General features: G+C 52.4%; 1 protein-coding gene across 8 annotated transcripts in view; it reads right to left on the bottom strand.

Moving 5' to 3' along the window:
- Nucleotides 1-26,499, bottom strand: part of LOC123757627 (kynurenine/alpha-aminoadipate aminotransferase, mitochondrial) — a 279,339-nt gene that overhangs the window by 65,698 nt on the left and 187,142 nt on the right. For all 8 annotated transcript variants that reach the window (XR_011229091.1, XM_045741458.1, XM_069326946.1 and 5 more), the window contains one exon: nt 19,224-19,350. Coding sequence is in view for 7 of the 8 variants with exons in the window: in XM_045741458.1 (XP_045597414.1) it covers nt 19,224-19,350 (127 nt within the window). In the remaining variant the exon portion in view is untranslated. The remainder of the gene's footprint in view (nt 1-19,223; nt 19,351-26,499) is intronic.

The raw sequence follows: 26,499 nt of genomic DNA, 5'->3' as shown, positions 1-26,499 counted from the left end.
GAGGGAGTTGGCGAGGGAGGGAGGGAGTTGGTCAGGAAGGGAGTTGGTCAGGAAGGGAGTTGGTCAGGGAGGGAGGGAGGGAGTTGGTCAGGGAGGGAGTTGGTCAGGGAGGGAGTTGGCGAGGGAGGGAGGAAGTTGGTCAGGGAGGGAGGGAGGGAGTTGGTCAGGAAGGGAGGAAGGGAGTTGGTCAGAAAGGGAGGGAGGGAGTTGGTCAGGAAGGGAGGAAGGGAGTTGGTCAGGAAGGGAGGGAGGGAGTTGGTCAGGAAGGGAGGGAGGGAGTTGGTCAGGAAGGGAGGGAGGGAGTTGGTCAGGAAGGGAGGAAGGGAGTTGGTCAGGAAGGGAGGGAGGGAGTTGGTCAGGAAGGGAGGGAGGGAGTTGGTCAGGAAGGGAGGAAGGGGGTTGGTCAGGAAGGGAGGGAGGGAGTTGGTCAGGAAGGGAGGAAGGGAGTTGGTCAGGAAGGGAGGGAGGGAGTTGGTCAGGAAGGGAGGGAGGGAGTTGGTCAGGGAGGGAGTTGGCGAGGGAGGGAGGGAGTTGGTCAGGGAGGGAGGGAGGGAGTTGGTCAGGGAGGGAGGGAGGGAGGGAGTTGGTCAGGGAGGGAGGGAGGGAGTTGGTCAGGAAGGGAGGAAGGGAGTTGGTCAGGGAGGGAGGGAGGGAGTTGGTCAGGAAGGGAGGAAGGGAGTTGGTCAGGAAGGGAGGGAGGGAGTTGGTCAGGAAGGGAGGGAGGGAGTTGGTCAGGAAGGGAGGGAGGGAGTTGGTCAGGAAGGGAGGAAGGGAGTTGGTCAGGAAGGGAGGGAGGGAGTTGGTCAGGAAGGGAGGGAGGGAGTTGGTCAGGAAGGGAGGAAGGGGGTTGGTCAGGAAGGGAGGGAGGGAGTTGGTCAGGAAGGGAGGAAGGGAGTTGGTCAGGGAGGGAGGGAGTTGGTCAGGAAGGGAGGGAGGGAGTTGGTCAGGGAGGGAGTTGGCGAGGGAGGGAGGGAGTTGGTCAGGGAGGGAGGGAGGGAGTTGGTCAGGGAGGGAGGGAGGGAGTTGGTCAGGGAGGGAGGGAGGGAGTTGGTCAGGAAGGGAGGAAGGGAGTTGGTCAGGGAGGGAGGGAGGGAGGGAGTTGGCGAGGGAGGGAGGAAGTTGGTCAGGGAGGGAGGGAGGGAGTTGGTCAGGAAGGGAGGGAGGGAGTTGGTCAGGAAGGGAGGAAGGGAGTTGGTCAGGGAGGGAGGGAGGGAGATGGTCAGGAAGGGAGGGAGGGAGTTGGTCAGGAAGGGAGGAAGGGAGTTGGTCAGGAAGGGAGGGAGGGAGTTGGTCAGGAAGGGAGGGAGGGAGTTGGTCAGGAAGGGAGGGAGGGAGTTGGTCAGGAAGGGAGGAAAGGAGTTGGTCAGGAAGGGAGGGAGGGAGTTGGTCAGGAAGGGAGGAAGGGAGTTGGTCAGGAAGGGAGGGAGGGAGTTGGTCAGGAAGGGAGGGAGGGAGTTGGTCAGGAAGGGAGGGAGGGAGTTGGTCAGGAAGGGAGGGAGGGAGTTGGTCAGGAAGGGAGTTGGTCAGGAAGGGAGGAAGGGAGTTGGTCAGGAAGGGAGGAAGGGAGTTGGTCAGGAAGGGAGGGAGGGAGTTGGTCAGAAAGGGAGGAAGGGAGTTGGTCAGGAAGGGAGGGAGGGAGTTGGTCAGGAAGGGAGGAAGGGGGTTGGTCAGGAAGGGAGAGAGGGAGTTGGTCAGGAAGGGAGGAAAGGAGTTGGTCAGGAAGGGAGGGAGTTGGTCAGGAAGGGAGGAAGGGAGTTGGTCAGGAAGGGAGGGAGGGAGTTGGTCAGGAAGGGAGGAATGGAGTTGGTCAGGAAGGGAGGAAGGGAGTTGGTCAGGGAGGGAGGAAGGGAGTTGGTCAGGAAGGGAGGGAGGGAGTTGGTCAGGAAGGGAGGAAGGGAGTTGGTCAGGAAGGGAGGAAGGGAGTTGGTCAGGAAGGGAGGAAGGGAGTTGGTCAGGAAGGGAGGGAGGGAGTTGGTCAGGAATGGAGGAAGGGAGTTGGTCAGGAAGGGAGGGAGGGAATTGGTCAGGAAGGGAGGAAGGGAGTTGGTCAGGAAGGGAGGAAGGGAGTTGGTCAGGAAGGGAGGAAGGGAGTTGGTCAGGAAGGGAGGGAGGGAATTGGTCAGGAAGGGAGGAAGGGAGTTGGTCAGGAAGGGAGGGAGGGAGTTGGTCAGGGAGGAAGTTGGTCAGGAAGGGAGGAAGGGAGTTGGTCAGGAAGGGAGGGAGGGAGTTGGTCAGGAAGGGAGGGAGGGAGTTGGTCAGGAAGGGAGGGAGAGAGTTGGTCAGGAAGGAAGGAAGGAAGGGAGTTGGTCAGGAAGGGAGGGAGGGAGTTGGTCAGGAAGGGAGGAAGGGAGTTGGTCAGGAAGGGAGGGAGGGAATTGGTCAGGAAGGGAGGAAGGGAGTTGGTCAGGGAGGGAGGAAGGGAGTTGGTCAGGAAGGAAGGGAGGGAGTTGGTCAGGAAGGGAGGGAGGGAGTTGGTCAGGAAGGGAGGGAGGGAGTTGGTCAGGAAGGGAGGAAGGGAGTTGGTCAGGAAGGGAGGAAGGGAGTTGGTCAGGAAGGGAGGAAGGGAGTTGGTCAGGAAGGGAGGGAGGGAATTGGTCAGGAAGGGAGGAAGGGAGTTGGTCAGGAAGGGAGGGAGGGAGTTGGTCAGGGAGGAAGTTGGTCAGGAAGGGAGGAAGGGAGTTGGTCAGGAAGGGAGGGAGGGAGTTGGTCAGGAAGGGAGGAAGGGAGTTGGTCAGGAAGGGAGGGAGGGAGTTGGTCAGGAAGGGAGGGAGGGAGTTGGTCAGGAAGGGAGGGAGAGAGTTGGTCAGGAAGGAAGGAAGGAAGGGAGTTGGTCAGGAAGGGAGGGAGGGAGTTGGTCAGGAAGGGAGGAAGGGGGTTGGTCAGGAAGGGAGGGAGGGAGTTGTCAGGAAGGGAGGAAGGGAGTTGGTCAGGAAGGGAGGGAGGGAGTTGGTCAGGAAGGGAGGGAGGGAGTTGGTCAGGAAGGGAGGAAGGGAGTTGGTCAGGAAGGGAGGAAGGGAGTTGGTCAGGAAGGGAGGAAGGGAGTTGGTCATGGAAGGAGGAAAAACTATTGTGGTGTGTATGGGACTCGCTTAAGCCTAACGAAGGTGGTGTTGGCGGTGTTGCAAGAATTATATTGTTTTCTTATTGCTGTGGAGAGCTAGTAACGAATATTAATTAAATAACACTATAACAGATGAACAGTACAGTACAGTATTTGGTTTGCTATTTATTCATTTAAATATTTACAATAAAATAAAATGGGATTTAACAGAACTTAATTCGCATCGTACAGCGTGTCAACACCCACGTGTCTGTCGACACACGTGGAGGGGAGATGGGAAGGCTGGCGTGAGGTGGGGCAGGGGGGGTTGACCAGGCAGGAGATCACACGTGTCGTCTATCTCTGTTCCAGTCTCGCCACTTACCCACCTGTTCACCCACTTCCCTGCCCACCCACCTGCCAATCCATCCACTCACCTGTTCACCCACCTGTTTACCCACCTGTTCACCCACTTCCCTGCCCACCCACCTGTTCACCCACTTCCCTGCTCACCCACCTGTTTACCCACTTCTCTGCCCACCCACCTGTTTACCCACTTGGCTGCACACCCATTTACCCACCTGTTAACCCAGCCACCTATTTACCCACTTCCTTGCCCACCCACCTGCCTCCATGCCCACTTACCCACCTGTCAATCCATCCACCCACCTACCTGCACACCCACCTGCCTGCTTAACCCACTTCCCTGCCCACCCACCTGTTTACCCACATGCCTGCATGCCCACTTACCCACCTGTCAATGCACCCACCTACCTATTCACCCACCTGCCTGCTTACCCACTCACCCACCTGCCTGCTTACCCACTCACCCACCTGCCTGCTCGAACCTGTTCACCCACCAAGCCCATCTACCTGCCATCCACTCATCCAAAACCCACCTGCCTGAACCCACCTATCCCTGCCTGCCCACCCACCCACCTGCCTGCCCACCCACTTTCCCTGCCCACCTACCAGCTAGGCAGCTAACCACCCATGCACCAGCCCCACACACTAATTAGTGTGTCAATTCAAATCATGCGTGTGGTATAAAAATTGTCGGAAATGGTCCCTTTTGGACTCAGAGGTGAAAAAGTACTATTATCCGGAACATGTGTGATAATCCGGCTGGGGGGGGCCTTCCCATATAGTCCGGATAGTCGAGTGGAGACAGTATATGATAAAAGCACAAAAAAATTTATACCAAAACAGAGAAGCAGAACTAGGAAACAGGATTGGTTCAACAGAAAGTGCAACAGGGCCAGAGACCAAAAAGACACAAAAATGGAATCAATACAGGAAGAGGCCGAACCCCCAAACATACCAGCGATACAGAGATGCAAGAAACAACTACACGGCAGTGAGGAGAGAGGCAGAAAGAAATTTTGAAAAAGGGATTGCAGACAAATGTAAAACAGAACCAGGTCTATTCTATAAATTCATAAACAACAAATTGCAGGTAAAGGATAATACAGTGGAACCTCGCATAACGATCGACCCCAAAAGACGAACATTTTGGGTAACGAACGGCCCGATCAGCGTCAAATCGTCCCGTATGACGAACGCTGGTTTGAGTAACTAACTATCGTACTAACATATGAATATATAACATATGTACGATATAACATATCGTACTAACTATGAACGATAGGTACTAACCTATTGTTCATTATTTTAACAGAAACTTGGCTAAATAAAGACTATACCCAACTCTACAACTTAGCTGGTTATAAAGCCATTCATAACTGTAGGCCTAATAAAAAAGGTGGTGGCACAGCTATATATTACCGAGATACATTTATCTGCAACAGTGTTATTAGTGACAGAGATGACTACTGTGAATATACTTTTGCTCAGTTTACAATTAAATCCCTTAAATCCTCTTTGACTATTGGAGCCATCTATAGATTTCCTAATACTAACATAGCTTCTTTCTCAGACAACCTAAGGAATCTTATTATAAACAACAATCTCAACAAAAACCACATCATTCTGGGAGGAGACTTTAATATTGACTTGGGTCAACAAAACTGCTCTCAAGTTGACAATTTCCTTAACAGCATGAACTCCTGTATGCTAATCCCCACAATCACCAAACCTACCCGAGTCACTCAAACATCAGCCACTACCTTGGACCACATATGGACAAACATAACAGCTCCCCTTGTATCTGGTATAATCTACGACAGAACAACTGACCACTATCCTACCTTTCTCATAGCGAACATGGACATAACACCACCAAAAAGCAAGAAACTTTCATTTAGGCTACACAGTGAATCAGCTTTAGACAATCTTACAGAGGCACTTTACAATATTAACTGGGATTCTGAATTCAATAATACCCATGATATAAATTCATTAGCTAACCTCTTCCTCTCCAAAACTCTAAGCCTCTACAACCTTCATTGTCCCCTTCTTACCAAGCAAGTAACTGACAAAAGATTAAACAATCCATGGCTCACAAGTGGCATTCTCAACTCAATCAACAAGAAACATGAATATGAAAAGAAAGTTAGGATTGGCCTAGTTTCAAAGGAAGTAGCTAAAAGGTACTCATCAATGCTTACCAGTATCATAAGAAAGGCAAAACTTGTATATTATGTGAATAGATTCAATGAAGCAAAAGGCAACATGAAAAGCACTTGGAAAACTATCTCTAGTATCCTAGGAACTAAACAACACTCACATAACCAAATAAAACTCTACAAGGATGGGGATATACCGTCAACTGATTTAGAAATGGCAAATGAATTTAATAGTTTCTTTTCATCGGTTGGTGCTAATCTTGCCAGTAAAATCCCACAGACTCAGACACATATTAACACATATCTCTCAGGCAGCTATCCAAACTCTCTTCTCCTTTCACCAATCAGCCCGGCAGATGTTGTGTCCATCATACACTCTCTAAAAACCAAGGCAGGAAACACCAGTGAAATTCCGTCCATTGTGTACAAGAGAGCCTCCCATGCCCTTGCCCCACCCATAGCACTACTGTTCAACAAATCTATAGAGTATCACACCTTCCCTGATATCCTCAAAAAAGCAAGAGTAACGCCAGTCCATAAAGGAGGCAATCCAGCGGACATAAACAATTATAGACCAATATCAAATCTACCCATTCTATCAAAAATATTTGAAAAAATTATTTACAAACAGCTCTATTCCTACCTCATAAAATTCGACATACTCAGCCCCTGCCAGTTTGGCTTCCGGTCCCAAAAGAGCACCAACGATGCAATCATTAGTCTCCTTGACATTATCTACTCAGCCCTTGACAAAAATGAGTTTCCGATTGGACTCTTCATTGACCTAAAAAAGCCTTTGATACTGTTAATCACAACTACCTCTTACTTAAACTCCAGCATTATGGAATCCGAGGCCTTGCCCTTGACTACATCCGATCCTATCTTAGTGACAGACACCAATATGTAACCATCAATGATACAACTTCTTCCACTCTACCAATTACCGTTGGAGTGCCACAGGGCAGCATCTTAGGACCTCTTCTATTTCTTATATATATAAACGATCTGCCTAATGTCTCTAATATTCTCAAACCTATATTGTTTGCTGATGATACTACCCTTATCTACTCAAACCTCAACCCACATACACTAAATAATGTTGTGAATAATGAATTAAAAAACCAGCGTTGAATGTAATGAAACGCCATTTTCTGGGTGAGTCCCGGAGGCTCCCCGGAGCTATCCCAGGCTGATATGCTAATGTCAGACTTTGGCATCAGTCATGTGTATGGAGTTCTTAGGCCTACCGGGGACCACGGCCAGAACCGGGCCCCCTCAGAGAGGCAAGGGGAGCAATGGCCTATAGAAGCCCCCGTGTAGTTGGAAGCATTCTATGTCTGCCATCGACCGGAACAGGCACCCAGAAAGGTAAGCGCCCCAAAACAAACCCCTATTCTGGTTGAAATTGCTACCAAAAACCGAACTAGTGGATAGAACTCCCCAACCGAAAACAAGCAAACTAGTGTGACGTCACACACTGCCGCGCCGTTGTCTGCGCAGCTCCCCCCTCCCCGGGAGGGGGAAGGGGGAGCCCCAGACCCCCCGCGCCGGCTACCCACACCTCAGTTCTTGAGGCTGGATGTCAAAAACGCGAAAAACCGCCGACCAGAGGGAGGGAGGGATGCCGGGGAGCCTCCGGGACTCACCCAGAAAATGGCGTTTCATTACATTCAACGCTGGTTTTCTGGGGGGAGCCCCGTCGGCTCCCCGGAGCTAACTACCCACAGACAGAAAAAGAGGGACTTACCCGGGAGGCGGTCGTCGCTCACCCCTCAACTCGAAGCCGAGACAACTGGCTGCAACCGCCGACCCAAAGCAACACAGGCCCGACGAGGCCCAGGGACATTCACAAGGTAACGAGCAGCCAGGACCCTGTTCGACCGCCAAAATCCCCGCGCCCGAATATCAGACAAGACATATTCCCAAAGACGGCAGCAAGAGCCGCGAACTTACGAACGTCATGGGCACGGGGATAGACCGCAGGCTGGCTGGACCTAATAACCCTGCGGACGACCTGAGAGACCCGAACCCGCGAACAGGGAAGAAGGGAAACCGGATCAACCCACAGCGCGTCCCCGGACACAGAAGCTGTGGCGCGCAAATAACGGCGAAGCGCCGCAACCGGACACAAAACATAATGCGCCCCCGGCCTGACCAACCAAGCATCAACCACCCATGGACCCCTCCGGAACACAGCAGTCTCATTCTTCGCCAGAAAAGAAGGAGACGGCTGCAAACGAACAAAACTATCACCACGACCAAAAGAGCAGAAACCCCTGCGCCGGAGGAGAGCATGAAGCTCCCCTACCCGACCCCCAGAGGCCAAAGCCAACAAGAAAAGTGCCTTGGAAAAACAATCCTGGACCGAAGGGGCCACAACGAAATGAGGAGATGAAAGGAAAGCGAGCACTCTGTCCAAAGACCAGGACGGCTCAGGCGACGCATATGCAGGCCGGAGGTGAAACAATGCACGAGACAGCTTGCGAAACGGCGCAGACGTAACATCGATACCAAAAGCAAGCTGAAGCGGCTCCGCCAGCGCCGCACGATACGAAGCGACAGTGTTAGGCATAAGATGACGGTCCTGAAACAACCACGAGAGGAAGGACAAGACCACCCGAACAGACAAGGAGCTAACACGACGAAGACGCAAAAAGAAATGGAAGGACCGCCAGGAAACTTCATACTGCCGCCGAGAAGAAGCCCTCAGGTGGGACACCAACAAGGAGGCCACCTGATCACCATAGAGATGATGATAGACTCGAGTCAAAAAAACCATACGCGAAGACTCGAGGAGAAGATCGAACCAGCTACGTGACGTACCGGCCCGATCTGCTGAAAGAGGCGGAGCCGCGGGAAAACCCTCGGGTTCGGACACCGAGCAACCAGCACCGGAAACCAAGGCTGGGCCGGCCACCAAGGGGCCAGAAGGACAACTCTCCCCCGGTAAGTCTCTAAGCGAGTCAGGACCTGGAGCAACAGCCGAACCGGGGGAAAGAGGTACAGGAACCCCCACCTCGACCAGTTTAGCCGAAAGGCATCGACCCCGACGGCCTCGCAATCGGGGAAGGGCGCCGCATAAACGGGAAGACGCCGTGACCACGCCGATGCGAAGAGGTCCACTTCGGGGCGCCCGAACGTCTGGCAAAGCCAACGGAAGGACTCGTCGTCGACCGTCCACTCCGTGGAGAGGGGAACGAAGCGAGACAGGGCGTCGGCCAACACGTTGGACACGTCCCGTACGTGAACCGCCAGGAGAGCCAAACCCCGAGAACTCAGCAGACGAGTCACCCGAAGCGACCAACCCCAAAGAGACAAGGACCGCATCGAACCCCCGCGGTTCAGGCAATGAACCACCGGAGAGCAGTCCGAATGGAGCCGAATCGTCGATCCGCGGGCCACCCGAATCCTCCCCAGAGCAAACCACACTGCCGCGAACTCCCGCACCGTACTGTGAGCTCGACGGAAGGACGGATCCCAACGCCCCTGGCCGGCCTGGTGAGCACTGGTCACAAAACCCCAGCCGAGAGACGACGCATCCGTGTACACATCGAGCGAGGGCTCGGGTAGGCGCCAAGGCACTGAACCCCGAAAAACCCGAAGAGGAAGCCGGTGACGCAGCAACCGACGCAAGGCCCCCGGGGGTCGAACTCTGCGATCGCGAGAGAGGCGGAACGGGGAACCCCGAAGGAACCAGAACAGCCGTCGAAGCCAAACCCGACCCGGCAGGTAGACCACCATTGCGAAGTTCAGGCTCCCGCACAGCCCCTCGAGCAACCGCTGGGTGACCCGAGGGCCCTCCAGAAACAGACGAAGGCGGGACCGCAGCCGCAGGAGAGACTCCGGAGGGAGAGACAAGGAGGCGGTTCGAGAGTCCCACACGAGACCCAGCCAAGTCCGAACCTGAGAGGGAATCAGATGGGACTTCCTCCAGTTCACCAAAAACCCGAACTCGGCGAGCTGGGAAAGAACCAAATCCCTGGCTAGCAAGCAAGCTGACTGGCTGGGAGCCCAAACCAGCCAGTTGTCGAGGTAGGCCAACACCCGAACACCTAGGAGACGCAAACGAGCCACCACAACCCGTGTAAGGCGCGTGAACACGCGAGGTGCCAGGTTCAACCAGAACGGGAGACAACGAAAGCGGTAACTCAGACGTCCCACAACAAAACCGAGCCAGTCCCTGAACCGCGGATGAATCGGGACATGCCAATAAGCGTCCCGGAGGTCCAGGGACACCATCCAAGCTCCCGGCTCCAAGAGGAGCCGAACCTGAGACAGCGTAGTCATCCGAAAGGAGGGGCAATGAACTCAGGGGTTCAGACGGGACAAGTCCAGAATGAACCGCAGGTCCGCGCAGTCCCGTTTCGGAACCGGAAACAGACGGGAAACCCATCTGAGGGACGACGTCGTTTCGACGACGCCCAAGCGTACCCACTCCAAGACGACTCGACAGAGCGCAGGGGAAGAAGCCTGCCCTGCCAGCCCCAACCCCCCAAAGGGAGGAGGGGCCACCCAACGCCACCGCAGGCCGCAAGACACGACCCGAAAGGCCCACGAATCGTGGGACCAGGCGCGGGCGAACAGCGCAAGCCGCCCCCCCATCGCCCCGTCAAGGGGGCAAACCGCGAAAGGGCCGGCGACCCTTACGAGACCCAGAACCCCGCACAGCGCGAACACCGCGCCGACCAGACGAGGGAGGGTCCGCAGGAGGAGCCAACCCCAAACCTGACACCAGAGGCCTACCACGACGAGAGGAACCCCGAGCCCTGGCACGACCTTTCCGGGAAGACCCACGCTGGGACCCCCGGAAAACCAACAAGTCCGACATCGGACGACAAGCCGCCGACGCAGCCTGAATAAACTGCGCCACGGCCGACTCCCCAAACAGGAGAGGACAAAAAGGTGAAGAACGCCTAAGAGCCAGAGCCCAAGCAGATTCCACGGAGGAACCCAGCACCGCCTGCCGACACGCGAGACGGGAAGCATAGAACAGGGAAACCGCATCCCGCAAAATCGGCGTGAACAGCTTCAACAAGGCAGCCGACGAACGCGCAGCCGACGACAAGGTGCCGGACCCCGGGACGGACCCAAGCGTCCCCACATCCTCCACGAGCCAGTCCGAAGACAGCTCCAGGAGGGAAAAGAACCGCAAGGCCGAACACAAAAGACCCCGGGCGCGCAAGTCCTCCGCCACAAGCGCTGCCGAAAGGGAGGGAACCTGCACATGGAGCTGAATAACGCCCACATCGCGGGGAAGGGCAGGGGCAAACAAGCACTCATTCAGGTACTCAAGTTCACCCCCCAGGAAAACCTGAAGCACCGTGGAAGCTTCCCGCCACTCCAGCATGCGGGAACGACAGAAGGAATGCCAGGAATCCAGACCAAACAAGGGACAGTCTGCTAGCCAGGATGACTCCGGAACCTCGTAACGGAGCCAGAAAGGGAACGAAGTCCCAAACCTGAACGTGGACGGATCCATTTCCGAGGCATAATCCGGGTCACGCAGGAGGTAAGCTGCAAAGGCCGCTCGCACCACACCAGGTTGGATGCGATAAGCCGAAAACCTCCGGAAGGACGGAACCGACGTACCCGGGGGAACACGGAACCGAACCCGGGGAGGGGCCGACACCAAATCCAACTCGTACGCAGAGGGGGGAAAAGAAAACCCCACTCCTTGTAACAATAAGCCCCGCTCAGTGGGAAGAAAAACCCAGGTGGGGTCCAGCGGGGCCCAAGGCCCCCAAGTCAGCCCCTCCCCAGCCTCGAGGTCCGTCACCCGAGGCCGAGTCCTCTCCCCAAGCCCCGACCCCACAAGACAAGGACGGAGCAGCCGGAAAAGCTGGAGGAAGGGGGGCCCACTGGTCAGACCCTGAGCTTCGGCCGGGAGACAAGACTCGAATGCCTCTGCCGCCCCCCCGGAAGGGGCAACCCCCGAAGCTGCCCGAGTCTCGAGATCAAGTAACCCCTGCTCCGACCCCGAAACCCTCAGACGCTTCGGGGCCGGAAGCAGGGGCGGGGGACCAGAACGAACAGAAGGGGAAGGACGAGGAGGTGCGGACTGAATCAGGATCGAAGCGACCCCCATCCCCAAGTCCGGGTCTCGAAAAGCAAAGCGGGGCAGCCCCGGGGCATCCGGGGAAGCAACCAACCGAGCGCGTTGCAACAGACGAAACCTAGACTGCAACGCACGTGCCGCCTGTACCCGAATAGAATCATCAGAGGATTGGGTAAATTGAGCCACAAGCAAGCAGCAACACTCACAGGACTCAGGGTCGAAAGTATCACCGACCCAACAGGCAGCGTGGCAGAGGCAAAAACAATGAGGGTCACCCTGAGACAAGGGGACCGAGCAACCCTCAAACTCGCACACAGCGAGTGGGGACTCCAGGGTCACATCCATCGGACCCACGCGCCCCCTAGGGGATTCCCAGGGTCCTGAGCGTTTACTTTAAGAGGACTCGCGCTCAGGTAGTCCCAGGCAGGGTGCCGCAAACCGGCGCCCAAAACTACCAAGCAAACTTCTAAAGCTGAACCCCAGGGACGTGTACACTCACGGGGACCTAGCAGGGGCCGCCACCGAGGAGAACAGTGGAAGGGCAAAAACAAACTGGATAAAATGACAGAACCCCCCACCAGGCAAAAACAAAAAGAAAAACAAAACCCCGCAAGAGGACAGCAAACCCCAAGGAACAGAGCCGGCCGCGATGTCGGGAAATACAAGCTGAGCAGCACCCTGCGCCCCTACCAGTGCAAACTGCCTCTTACCTGCAGGTAACAAGGGAGAACAGAACACCCAAGAGCCCAACAGGCGGCCGAAAAACCGAAAGGTAAAACGGACCAGCAGAGGCAGACCCTGAGGAGCCTGTGGAAGGTGGCCCCAAGCCCCAAGGGCAGTACTTACAGGGCACCTAGGGAAGGCAGCCCTAGGCGCATGCAGCCCGACTACTGAAGATAACTCCTGGCTCTCGCACCCACAAAACTAACACCACACGCAAAGCACAGTGCAGTAGCGACACCGGAGCCAGAGCACACGACCATCGCCTATAGCATCAGCCTCAAGAACTGAGGTGTGGGTAGCCGGCGCGGGGGGGTCTGGGGCTCCCCCTTCCCCCTCCCAGGGAGGGGGGAGCTGCGCAGACAGCGGCGCGGCAGTGTGTGACGTCACACTAGTTTGCTTGTTTTCGGTTGGGGAGTTCTATCCACTAGTTCGGTTTTTGGTAGCAATTTTAACCAGAATAGGGGTTTGTTTTGGGGCGCTTACCTTTCTGGGTGCCTGTTCCAGTCGATGGCAGACATAGAATGCTTCCAACTACACGGGGGCTTCTATAGGCCATTGCTCCCTTTGCCTCTCTGAGGGGGCCCGGTTCTGGCCGTGATCCCCGGTAGGCCTAAGAACTCCATACACATGACTGATGCCAAAGTCTGACATTAGCATATCAGCCTGGGATAGCTCCGGGGAGCCGACGGGGCTCCCCCCAGAAACCGTCAGTAATTTCAAAGTGTTATATGACAAAGAATGCTGGGAAGACGGGACATCACGAGTGTAGCTCTCATCCTTTTAACTTTTAACTGCGCAAGGCGCCTGCAGGCCCACGTCTGGGGTGTGCTATGTGCCTCCATGTATTTGTATTTTTCACGTTCCATTCAAAACTCCTGCGGCTACATGGGGGTTCCCATCAGCTTCCTCAGGGCTCTTGTAAACAGACGCCATCTTTAAAAAAAATCATGGACCACATTCCCGGGTGTGAGGGCCTTAGTAGTGAGTGAGCAACCAAGGCTGGTGCTCACAGCATGAGCGTACAGCACTGCTGTTCAGCGTGTGACCACAGCATCGCCTAATAATGTCAAAATATATATATATAACTTGTATTATTTAACCATGATAGTATTATAGAAGAGCCTGAGTGTGATTATGACTGGGTACAATGTTCAAATATCAGTGATTCCATGCTGTTCACAATGTTTACATCGCTAGCCACAGCACCTCAGCATTATTTTGTCTATCTAGGAATCTTCGAACGACTTCTTAGGTTCCTTTTCAAAATAAACTTGTGGTCAATTATTCATTTACAGGAATTAGTGACCAGGATTGTGGTTATAATTAGCGTTGTGCATAGTATTGTGGAAGGAGGAATTTTCGTGAGGGAGGGAGGAAGGGAGAGAATTGAGGTAGCCTCACTGTGTGGCAGTCACTCTTGTTTTGCTCAGCATACTAGCTTAGTGGTTCGCTATGGAGAACACACATGTACATGGGTATATACAGTGTGTGTGTGTGTGTGTGTATATAATGTAATAACAGCAACAGGAGTATGTTGAGTGGAGCTATTTTGGAGAGGGAGGTGACGTAGTAATCGTAGCGTCGTTTGCTGTCTGCTGTGTGATTTCTCATGCAGTGTATGGCGGCCACTGTACTGTTTGGTCACAATATCGGCTTACTTGCATAGTTCTGGTAAATAAAACATGTAGATAGGTATATATAACATGTGTAAATAGTGTAATAAAAGCAATAATAGTATGGTGGGAGGAGCAATGTTGGCGAGTAAGATGTTGGAGTGAGGGAGGGCTGTCTGGGTGTGGCTGCTCACACTTGCTATGTTCTGAATGTGTTGATGGTAAATGTATATAGTGTGTGTGACAGTGTATAGTGTATACATATGTTGTATATATACATAAATGAACATGAAACATTGGTGTGAATAACTGTATGATGGGAGGAGCAATGTTGTCAAATACAATGTTGGAGGAGTGAGGGAGAGCTGGCTGGGTGTAATTACCTAAGTGTAGTTACAGGATGAAAGCTACGCTCGTGGTGTCCTGTCTTCCCAGTGTGACAGCTCACACTCGCTGTATTTTGAATGTGTTGATGGTGAATGTATATAGTGTGTGATAGTGTATAGTCTGTAAATAGATTGTATATATATATATACACAAATTAGCATGATACATGGTAAATATGTGCAACATATGTGTACACAAGTGTCATGCACGTAACACAGTGTCCTCGGACAGTACAGATGTTTTACTTCCATAATATAGTGTACGTGTTCATTATACATAGGATTAGCATGTAAAAACAAATAAAATGTATTTGGAACTGTGTGCAAAAAATGAACAAAAATATATTCGCGGCAACTCGTGCGCCCCGCCCCGGGCACCCTACTCGCCCCGGGAGCGTGCGTCATGGGCGAACGGGGAATGATGACATCACGCGCCAATTTATGGACCCCATAGCAGCCAAAGTAAGTTCAATTTCAAATTTTTTTTGAAATACCCATACTGATTCAATTCAATTCAATTTCTTTCTTTATTATGCACCCCATACCCATCCCTTGGGCGGTGGTGTAAAGGATTACAGAGGCACATAATCGGTTCAGGAACTGAACCCTTTAGTTCGTTTAGCTAAGCAAATAACAATATTTGACGCTAGTTACAAAATTATCAATGTTGTATACACATGTACAAACCCTCATTCATACATGTACATATATATATACGTATACACATATACATACACATACATATCTAATCACCCACACAATTACACACATCAATAATCTTTGTGTCACAAGTGACATTACAAGAGGCTCACAACAGTCACTATACGAGGCACTTTATATCTATAGTGAGTCACTAGTCTTGCTGCACACCCACCCAACTGGGCGGCAGCTTTACAGTCATGTGCATGCATTACCTACAGTAAGCAAATTTTGGATACTTCGCTAAAATTTTGGGCAGCACATCATTATGAATGAAGTACTTACACATTTCTTGGACACTATTGATGGTGTTATCTCTAAATTCCGCAATTTTTTCACATTCCATTATATAATGATGCAAAGTATGCGAATAGTTCTGCTGATAGAGTTTACATTTAGTCAAATCTACATCAACAGATGTTACAAACTCCCAGAGGTAGTTGTAGCCGAGCCTAAGCCTAGCAATGGTAACATATAGAAGTCTGCTAACATTATTGGATGACCCATAGACGTGCGGTTCTTCATGCATAATAGAATGATGATAGATGGAGTAACTGGTGTGAATTTCACTTTGCCTCAAGTCTCCGAAATTTAGTTGATGTTCCTGAGATATTGCTGCCCTCAGGCTGCTCAAAGACAGTCCAAGTTGGTAATCAATTCCCTCTTTACGAGCAAAAGTCTTGGCTAGCTCATCAGTTCTATCATGCATTCGGAGACCAATATGGGAAGGAATCCACAGGAGACAAACTCTAACTCCATCATTGATTATTTCACTATATCTGTATCTAGCTTCAGAGATAACCACGTCACAGTTATGCCTTGGGGAGCTGAGGGCACCCATACTGAGGGAAGGGTTTTTGACACTAAAAAAAGAAAAGAATTTTTTCAAGAGAATATATTTCCTGCGCACTGGGGGGGGGGGGGGGGGAATGTCATATTTGGAGGCGGCGCAGTTAAAGGGTTAACTACACTTAGGTCATTACACCCCAGGAAGCAGCCCTTGACAGCTGTTGGGTTTCTGGGGTTTTGACTCAAATATGGATTTATTTAACTAAGAGAATTAATATACTCGAAGGACCACCCATTTTTTAGAAAATTGGGAAAGCAAATAAAAGGATTATAAGACTGACACTATAGAACCAGTGCCTATGAGTTCCTTCGGAGACTCCCCTTCCGCCTCTCTTGCAATCGTTGGATTCGTTCCTCTGGGGATCTTGTGTTGGTGCTGCGTAACCAGCTACCTCTTTGGGGTTTTCGCAGTTTCATGCCTTGGCACCTCCCCGAGCCTTCGCTCGATGTGTTCACGGACAGGTCATCTCTCGGCTGGGGCTTTGTGACCAGTGCTCACCAGGTCGGCCGGGGATGGTAAGGTCAGTCCGTGCGTTGGGCTAACAGCACGGTTCAGAAGTTCGTGGCTGTCTGGTTTGCGCTTCGGAGAGTTTGGGTCACTCAGTGCTCTACCATTCAGCTCCATTCGGACTGTTCTCTGGGGGTTCTTTGCCGGAACCACAGGGTTTCTCTTAGGTGTTTGACCTTTGGGGTTGGTCCCTTAGAGTGGCTCGTTTGCTGGATTCTCAGGGTTTGGCTAACCGTGAGGTTCATGTCCGGCGTGTGTCCTACATCCTGGCAGACAGCTGTCTCAGTTCATTCCTCTTCGCGGACTGGCCAGTCATCGCTGACTTGTTTCGTTGCCTCTGCCTAACGTATGGACTCCTGGCCATGGACATCTTCGAGTCGGCGTGGTCTAGGTATCGCCCATTCTATGTGGCGCCCTTACCCGCCTGCGAGGCGTTCACGGTGGATGCCTTTCGGCAGGACTGGTCGAGGTGGGGGGTACCTGCTCCTCTTCTCCCGGTCCAGCTGTTGCTTTGGGTTCTGGCTCGGTTGGAGCCCATTCCCACGAGATTAGTCCTTATGACCGCTTGGTGGTCGACCCAGCTTTATTTTCAGACGCTGTTTGATAGGTGTCCGAACCCGGGGCACTTTCCCGCGGCTCCGCCTCTTTCGGCAGGTCGGACTGGTCCTGTACGTGACTGGTTCGGCCTTCTCCTCAGCTCTTCGCGTCTGGTATTTTGACGCGGGTATCACCATCTCTGTGGCAATCAGGTGGCTTTGTTACTGGTGTCCCACCTGCGAGCATCGTCTCGGCGACAGTATGACGTTCCTGGTGTTTCTATGCACTTTTTCTAGCTCTTCGTAGGTTGTCTTCTCTTTCGTATCCGGTTGTCTTGTCCTTTCTTGGGTTTTCAGGACTACAGTTTTTTATGTTTCTTACTGTCGCCTCGTTTTGTGCGGCGCTGGCGGAGCCGCTCCGGCTTGCGTTCGGGGCGGATGTCACATCTGCCCTGTTTCGTATACTTTCTCGTGTTTTGTTTCACCTCCGGCCTGCTCATGCGTCGCCTGAGCCGCCCTGGTCCTCGATCAGGGTGGCTTCTTATCTTCTCCTCAGTTTGTGGTAGCCCCTTCATTTCAGGTTTCTGCTCTTTTGTACTAGTGATAGGTTTGTACGTTTGCAGCCTTTCTCCGTCCTTCTGGCAACGGTTAGGACGGCTGCTTAACGGAGGGGTTCTTGGGTTATTGATGCTTGATTGGTTCGGCCGGGGGTGCGTCCTGTATTGTCCGGTTGTGCTTTTTTTGCCGTTACCTGCGTACCGTGTCTGGTGATGCGCTTTGGGTTGATCCGGTTCCCCTCGTTCACTGTTTTAGGGCTCGGGTCTCCCAGGTCGTCCGCAGAGTCTTTAAGTCTTCTAGCCTGCAGTCTGTCCTTGTGTCCATGCTGTTCGGACGTTTGCAGCTTTTGCTGCAAAAAAGTTTGCAGCTTTTGCTGTGTTGGTGACGTCTAGGGCTCTTTTTCGGGGCAGGGATTTGAGGGTCGCACAGGTTCTTGGCCGCCCATGCTTTATGCGCGTCTGCTCCTGTGCGTTCTTGTTGCCTTGGGTTGCAGGTTACAGCCTGTTGTCTCGGCTTCGCGTTGCAGAGTTTGTGGCGGTCGCCTCCCGGGCAGCCCTTTCTTTTCCTTCTCTTTGGGTATGAAGCTCCAGGGAGCCGTAGAGGCTCCCCACAGAAAACCAGCTTTGAATGTAATGAAATGCCATTTTCTGGGTGAGCCCTGGAGGCTCCCTGGCAATCCTCCCTCCCACCGGTTGGCGGTTTTCTCGCGTTGGTTGAAGCTTAGCTTCCGAACTGATGTTAGGCAGCCAGCGCGGTAGGTCCGAGGCTCCCCCCTCCCCCTCTCGGGGCGGTGAGGGCTGTGCGGACGATCGGCGCGGCAGTAAAGTGTGATGTTGGCTTGTTTCCTTGTTTCCTTGGGATTGTAAGGAATTTCTACCTCTCTGTTCAGTTTTTTGTTTTACCATGTGGGGTTTGTTTTGTTATGCCTACCTTTCTGGGTGCAAACCCCGGGCGATGGCAGATAAGGAAAACCCCAACCACATGGGGGTTTTCCAGGGCCATTACTTCCTGAAACCTCACTGAAGGGGGCAGGTTCAGGCGCTGGTCCCTGGTAGGCCTGAACTCCTTAGCTATTGTCCCGGTCTAATATAACATACATTAACCTGATAAGCTCCAGGGAGCCTCCAGGGCTCACCCAGAAAATGGCGTTTCATTACATTCAACGCTGTTTTTTTTTTTCCAGACTTCCCTACCCTATTGCGGCTAAAATATGCCACCTACGATTTTTTTGTTATTTTTTCCGTGATCAGGGAACAAAAATGAACATGTCTATAAGCTGAAATAATTGTTTTGATTTTTTTTTTTTTTGGTTGCGCCTGTGGGTGTTAAATCCATTTGGGCCCCTAGCGGTTTGAGGATTAAAGAAGCTGTTCATGACTTTTTTAAGACTGAAACTGGAATATGCAGTGGTTGTATGGTGCTCATATTTCAAGAAGCACATCAATAAACTGGAAAAATGTTCAAAGGAATGCTACAAAATGGCTACTGAAACTGAAAAACAGTAACCATGTGATAGATGGTTGGAACAAGTTGAGTGAGTCAATAGTTTCAGAGTGCCATATGACAAAGAGTACTGGGACGACAGGACACCACTAGTGTAGCTCTCATCCTGTAACTACACTTAGGTAATTACAGCAAAAGGGAAATATCTTACAGCTGTAGTTAATAACTTCAAGTAATTTTTAGTCTATTAATTTTTTAAATGCTTAGTAAAACTTTTGTTTGCCAAACCTTTCAGGTGAGTGTCTGCAGCCTTTAACATAGCATCTCTCTGTTTATGATAAAAATCTTGTACTTTGTGTGTATGCTTGAAAAAATCTTCCATTCCCCACAGCTTGAGCAGCTCGCTCACCAATACCTATAAAACGAGTACTATTTTAGAATAAGTTAATCATTAGATTCTAGTTAGAATCATTAGAATTAGGTAATTATTTTAACACCATAAAACATTTTGGGTTAAATTTATTATCATATTGTATTTGTAGGCCAAATGAAAATCCCCAAAAAATTCAGGGGTAATATTTAGATACACAATACACTGTTGAATGTAATGAAACACCACTTTCTGAATAGAACCATCAGTGGCTTCTAAGCAATAAGAACCAGTATAGCAGGTATAGAGCTACTGTACTATCATAATCATGCCTCCAACAACTTTGGAATGCCTACCAACCTTTAGGACCAGAGAGAAGTGTGTGGGGGTCTCAAAGCACTCAATCCCAGAAACAAAACACCCTCAACTCTCACTACAAACATACATCAAAACGACTTAAAACATGTAAACCAATAACTACACAGATAACTACCCTGCACCAACCTCTCACACTCATCACCCAACCTGTCCTCTCAAAAATAACGTCACTTTTGGCTGGTATGCGCGCTATGGCGAAATTTGGACATAATTTGAAATGAAATCGACTCACAAAAGTGGCGTACTGTTCCGTTTTCTGTTTGAGTCGTCCGGCTTGCGCGATAAGGTTAAAAGCGGAAGCTTTCAATTAACGTTTTTCATAACATTTTGAAACTTTATGAGAATTTCTTGCCCACCTAACCTATCAGGGGACCCTTAACTTACTGTTGTTGAAAAAATAAATCCCAAATTTATTTTCATTTTTCTTTTCATTTTCAAATTACGTCCATTTTCGGCCATACGGCCAAAAGCGACGTTATTTTTAAGAGGACAGGTTGCATCACCAGGTGGAAGCCAAAGTCATAATGGGGGTGGGGGGGGGGGAGTAAGGTTGCTGACTAACTACAGAATCACTTATGAGCCACAAATTTAAAACCAATTTTAAAAATTTAAAATTTCCCCACAGGGAAAGACGGGAACAAGAGAGAGAGTGTTGCTGTCACATGATGGTAATCACGGTAACATTATTGTCCTAATCTGTAATTAACAAAACATAAACTGCAGCATTTTGCAATTTCTTAATTATTGTTGCAGTGTCCTGTAGAGGGTATGTTGAGAGATGGTACCTCAGTGGCTGTTTGAATGAGACTCACCATTGACTTCCATTATAAACATGGTGAGACTATTTGCTCTGGCTCAGAGAGCATCTAGGAGCTTCAGCTCAGAAAATATAGTCTACACCTAATTATTGAAAACTATATCAGTGGACACAACTCATTTCAGTCACTGTGGACAGTGTTTTGCTAATCTTTTACCACACTTGAAATTTCCTATTAGTACATAGCATTTGGCTCTGTAATTAATTTTATTCAATTATTGCATTTGCATCTCTCAAAGTAAGTAGTATGCAATATGGAACATTCTTATGAGTAAAATATGACCTAACTTAACTCAAAGTTAATCCCAGAAACTAGAAATCATCCATATGAAGGGGGATTAATAATAAGTTACAAAGGATATAACAAAGAGGATATAAATAAGGTTTTTAAAGATAGTGACACAAAATAGAACATGAAACATTGACTATAAATTAGGTAAGTTTAGATACAGGAAAGACACCTGCATAAATATTGGTTTGGAAGGTTATGGATTTATAGGACAAATTAATGAGTAATATAATAGCTGTGGGATCACCGAACTGTTGTGTATGTAGAACATATACAGTATATATAAATGAATTTGGGTTAATATAAGTAGGAGCTTCCTCATATGGTCAATAAAGCCTTCTGCAATCCTTTATTCTTATGTTAACGTGACAATTTTACTTTTCTGGGGGGAGCCCCGCCGGCTCCCCGGAGCTTTACCGGCTGATATGCTAATGTCAGACTTTGGCATCAGTCATGTGTATGGAGTTCTAGGGCCTACCGGGGACCACGAGCCAGAACCTGGCCCCCTCAGAGAGGCAAGGGAAGCAATGGCCTATAGAAACCCCCGTGTGGTTGGAAGCATTCTATGTCTGCCATCGACCGGGTCAAGCATCCAAAAAGGTAAGCATTCCAAAACAAACCCCTATTCTGGTGAAAATTGCTACCTAAAGCCGAACTAGTGGATAGAACTCTTCAACAGAAAACAAGGAAACTAGTATGACGTCATACGTCATCGCGCTGCTGTCTGCGCAGCTCCCCCTTCCCCGGGAGGGGGAAGGGGGAGCCCCAGACCTCCCACGCCGGCTATCCACCCATCAGTTCTTCGGCTGATGCTATAGGCAACGGCTATGTGCTCCAGCTCCAGTGGTTGTTTCAGCACTGTACCCAGAGTGTGGTGTCTATTTTCTAGGTGGTGCGTGAGCCGGGAGTGATTCTTCAGTACTCGGGCTGCATGCGCCTAGGGTTCCCTTCCCTAGGTGCCCTGTAAGTGGCCCTTGGGGCTTGGGGCCACCTTCCACAAGTTCCTTGGGTCCTGCCCCTGCTTGGCCGTTTACTGCTTGATTTTCGGCCGCTCTTTGTGTGCTCGGGTGTTCTGTCTCCCTTGTTCGCCTTAGAGTAAGGGGCAGTTTTTGCACTGGTGGGGCGCAGGGTACTGTGCAGCTTGTCTTTACCAATCATAGCGGCTGGCTCTGTTCCGCTTGGGTACGCTGTCCTCTTGCGGGGTTTTCTTTTTCTTTTTGTTTATCTACCTGGTGGGGGGGTCTGCCTTCGTTCTTGCCCCTTGTGTCCCTTGTGTTCTGAGTATTTTCTGGTGGTACCTCTGCTAGGTCCCCGTGAGTGTACACGTCCCGGGGGTTCAGCTCTTAGAAAGTTAATTGGTAGTTTTGGGTGCCGGTTAGCAGTACCCTGCCTGGGATTACCTGAGCGCGAGTCCTCTTATAGTAAACGCTCGGGACCCTGGGAAACCCCTGGGGGCGCGCGGGTCCGATGGATGTGACCCCAGAGTCCCCCCCTCGCTTCCAGCGAGTTTGAGGGTTGCTCTCACCCTTTGTCTCTGGGTGACTCTCTGTTTTGCCTCCGTCTGCTGCCTGTGGGGTCAGTGACACCTTCGACCCGGAGTCCTGCGAGTTTGGTTGCTCGTTGTGGCTCGGTTACCCAGTTGTGCTAACAAAGCGGGTGCGGGCAGCAGGGGCGTTGCACTTGAGCCTTGGTGGTGGCAACGTTCTCGGGGTTTCCTCCCCGGGAGCCCCGGGGCTGCCCCGTTGTAGTTCGTTTTGGGACTTGGGGGTGTTGGTTGCTTCGGTTCCATCCACGCCCCCTTGTCTTTCCCCTGGAGCACCCTTCCTGCCTGCATCCGGTTCCTTACCGTCTGTAGGTTCGGGGCGGGGTTTTTGATGGTGTTGAGACTCGGGCAGTCTCGGGGAATTCCCCTTCCGGGGTAGTGACGGGGGCATTTGAGCCTGATCCTCCAGCCGTGTTGTACGAGTCTGCCAGTAGGCTCCCTTCATTAGTGTTTTCACGGCTGCCCCGGTTTTCTGGTACGGCCGGGGCTTTGGGGGAACGGCTCGGCCCCGGGGCCTGTCGTGTAGATTCCCGGGGCTGGGAAGGGGCTGACTTGGGGGGCCTTGGCCCCGTTGGACCCCGTGGGGGTTTTTATCCCCCTCTAGGCGGGGCTTGTGGTTACGAGGAGTGGGGTTTTTCCTCCCCAGTCGCCGTACGTGCTGTTGGGCGTCGGCCTCTCCCCGGGCTCGGTTCCTTGGCCTTTGAGTCGGTTGGTTCCGTCCTGTGGGTGGATGTTTCCTCCCACCCCTTTTTGGGACGGTGTTTTCGTCATGTTTCCCCGTTCAATGGGGTTCTGCGTGACTTCTGATCTCGGGTGCGCCTGCGCCTTCGTATGCCTTCAGGACTAGTGTTGGCTTCTGTGTTCTCGAGGGTACGGGAAGGTTTTTTCGCTACTTCCCGCATTATTATAACGTCTGTCGGCTCCTCGTCCTTGTCGCCCTGTTGGGCTACTTGTCGCCCTGTTGGGCTACTTGTCGCCCTGTTGGGCTACTTGTCGCCCTGTTGGGCTACCTGTCGCCCTGTTGGGCTACCTGTCGCCCTGTTGGGCTACTTGTCGCCCTGTTGGGCTACTTGTCGCCCTGTTGGGCTACTTGTCGCCCTGTTGGGCTCCTTGTCGCCCTGTTGGGCTCCTTGTCGCCCGGTTGGGCTGCTTGTCGCCCGGTTGGGCTGCTTGTCGCCCGGTTGGGCTGCTTGTCGCCCGGTTGGGCTGCTTGTCGCCCGGTTGGGCTGCTTGTCGCCCGGTTGGGCTGCTTGTCGCCCGGTTGGGCTGCTTGTCGCCCGGTTGGGCTGCTTGTCGCCCGGTTGGGCTGCTTGTCGCCCGGTTGGGCTGCTTGTCGCCCGGTTGGGCTGCTTGTCGCCCGGTTGGGCTGCTTGTCGCCCGGTTGGGCTGCTTGTCGCCCGGTTGGGCTGCTTGTCGCCCGGTTGGGCTGCTTGTCGCCCGGTTGGGCTGCTTGTCGCCCGGTTGGGCTGCTTGTCGCCCGGTTGGGCTGCTTGTCGCCCGGTTGGGCTGCTTGTCGCCCGGTTGGGCTGCTTGTCGCCCGGTTGGGCTCCTTGTCGCCCGGTTGGGCTCCTTGTCGCCCGGTTGGGCTACTTGTCGCCCGGTTGGGCTCCTTGTCGCCCGGTTGGGCTCCTTGTCGCCCGGTTGGGCTACTTGTCGCCCGGTTGGGCTACTTGTCGCCCGGTTGGGCTACTTGTCGCCCGGTTGGGCTACTTGTCGCCCGGTTGGGCTACTTGTCGCCCGGTTGGGCTACTTGTCGCCCAGTTGGGTTCCTTTTTGGGCTCTTTGCTTCTTTGGCCGGTTTTATTGTTCCTGCTTCCTCTTTTGGCTACTTTTCTCGTGCAGTAGTCCTGGCTGGCGCCTTCCCGCAGGGAGGGTGTGCGGTTTGGCCAGCGTGTTATGCGCATGCGCCGTGGAGTTTGTTATGATCTGGGCGGTGTTTCAGTGCTGGTGTTTTGCGCCCTTTTGCTACAGTGCTTCGCCTCTCGTTCTTCTTCCTGGCTGCGGTATGTGCCCCTTCGTGCCGGGGGTGTCCTGGTTCCCAGTTGTGGGGAGGACACCGCGGTTTTCCCTGTGTCATGGGTGTGGACCGCCTCCTTCACCTCTCCCTGCTCTCCTGCGAGTCCGGCAGGGTCCGGCTCTGGCGTCTTCACCTGGCGGGGCTCCCAGGTTCTTCTGGGCACGGTTGAGTTGTGTCAAGTTCGTGCCACCATTCGCCAGGTGAGTTTCTGCGGTCTGGCGTCTTTTGGCCAGGCGCTGGATGCGGTGTTGTTTATATACATGTCTTTATTTAGGTATATTTTTGTACGACTGAGACCGTTCGCACACCAGTGACTGTCCCCTTTTTCAACCCTTACTGTCCCCCTCATGTGCATGTCCAACCCATGCTGGAGTCATTCAGGGGACCCTCCTTTTTTAATGTTGTGAGGTGTGGGGGTTGTAGGGTTGGTTCTGTACTCACCTGGTAAGGCTCCTGGCTGTGCTTGCAGGATTTGAGCTCTGGCTCTTGGGTTCTGCCTATCTGGTAGAACTTGCGGGATAGTACCAGTGGAGTGCAGTGGTGCTATTGGCACATTTGGGGAACACTGTATTACCATCAGAGGTCTGTGCTTGTTACACGACCTACTTGCGAGCATAAGCCTTCTTGCTGGTTCGTCCGTGGACTTCCAGGGCGCACTAGCCTGTTTACGTATGGCAGTTCCGGCCCGTCCTGGTTGTGGGGGTATGTGGGCTGGTGGACTGCTCCTAACAGCTGCCTGGTGGGCCACCCTCTGGCCTGTCTAGCCTGGCCTTGGGCCGGGCTTCAGGTGTAAAAGAGCTCCCAGTACCTCATCCAGCAGGTATCGAGCGGGGTTTCTCCGCCATCGGTCGCCTGGTGCAGGTTTCTGGGCCTGCAGGGTTTTGTCGTGTCTCCGTTGGCCCTGTCTGGGGTCTGCCTGCTCCGTTCTCTGCCTTTGCAGAAGGGAGTTGCTATTTACATGTTGCATGTTGCAGTGGTGCCTGTTGCTGCTGCTGCACGTGTGCATTGGTACCGTGTTTCATGGTGGCGTGTCCTTGTTTTTGTGTCCGGTTGTGGAGTGGCACTTTGCTGCCGTTTTGTGCCTGGGGATTGCATGGGGGTTTTTCTGTCCCTGCCTGTTTGTCCACCCCTGGTTGTTCTCCTGGGGTTTTTGTGCTTCTGCTCTTTCTTCCTGCCTCCTCTGCAGCAGGGATGTTCTGCGTGTGTTCTTAGGCGTTGGTCAGCCTGTGTCCTGTGATGTGCTTCTTTGTCTCGGTCTATTGCAGTTGTTCGTACCCCTTGGTTCGGGTACTGTTCTGGCGGCGACCCTTCCGCCTTCTTTGGTTTCCTAGCTTGCCCTGCCGGTTGGGTTTTTTTGGGGTCTTGCGATGTCTCGCGTCGGACCCGTCGTTTCTGAACTCCTGGCGGGCTTGCATGCTTTGGGGAGTTTTTCTGTTCGGCAGACGTTCCATCTCCTTGCGCCGCCTGGGTTTCGGTGGTCGCGCCCGAGATCTTCCCGCAGCTCCGCCTTTTTCCTGGGCTCGGAGGGTGCTTGTCGGGGCTGCTTATGTTCTGCCTCGCGGTCTCGCCTCCGGTTGGTGGTCGGGTGGCTTCGTGGTAGGTGTCCCACCTGCGTGCTTCTCTTGGCGGCAGTATGGGGTATTTTGGCAGTCCTTCCTTTTCCTGTCCCTTCTTAGGTGGTTACTCTTGTTACCTTGGTTTACTCTCGGCTAGGTTTTCTGGTGGGGGTTGGGGGCCGTCGTCTTGCCACATACTGTCGCCTCTTTTCGTGCGGTGCGGGCGGAGCCACTTCAGCTTGCTTTCGGTCTTGGTGTTGCTTCTGCACCGTTAGTCAGCTGTCTTGTGCGTCGTTTCACCTCCGGCCTGTTCGTGCACCGCTTGCACCATCCTGGTCTCTGGTCAGCGTGCTCTGTCTTCTCCTCGGTTGGTAGTGCCCCTTCGGTTCCGGTGTGTTTTTTCATCGGCTCTTTACTTTGGGCCTTTGCCTCTGGGGGTCGAGTCGCTGTGTTTTCTTGCTCCTTCGGTTTAAGCGTTTTGGTTGTTTGGTGGCAGCAGTCTCCATCTTTTCTGGCGTGGGGTGGGGCTGCTGCATTCTGGAGGGGTCCAGGGTTTGTTGGTGCTTCGTTGGTCGGGCCGGGGGTGTGTCGTTT

Source organism: Procambarus clarkii, chromosome 19 (genome assembly GCF_040958095.1).
Source record: "Procambarus clarkii isolate CNS0578487 chromosome 19, FALCON_Pclarkii_2.0, whole genome shotgun sequence".
Lineage (NCBI taxonomy): Eukaryota > Metazoa > Arthropoda > Malacostraca > Decapoda > Cambaridae > Procambarus > Procambarus clarkii.
This window is presented reverse-complemented; position numbering and strand designations above follow the sequence as displayed.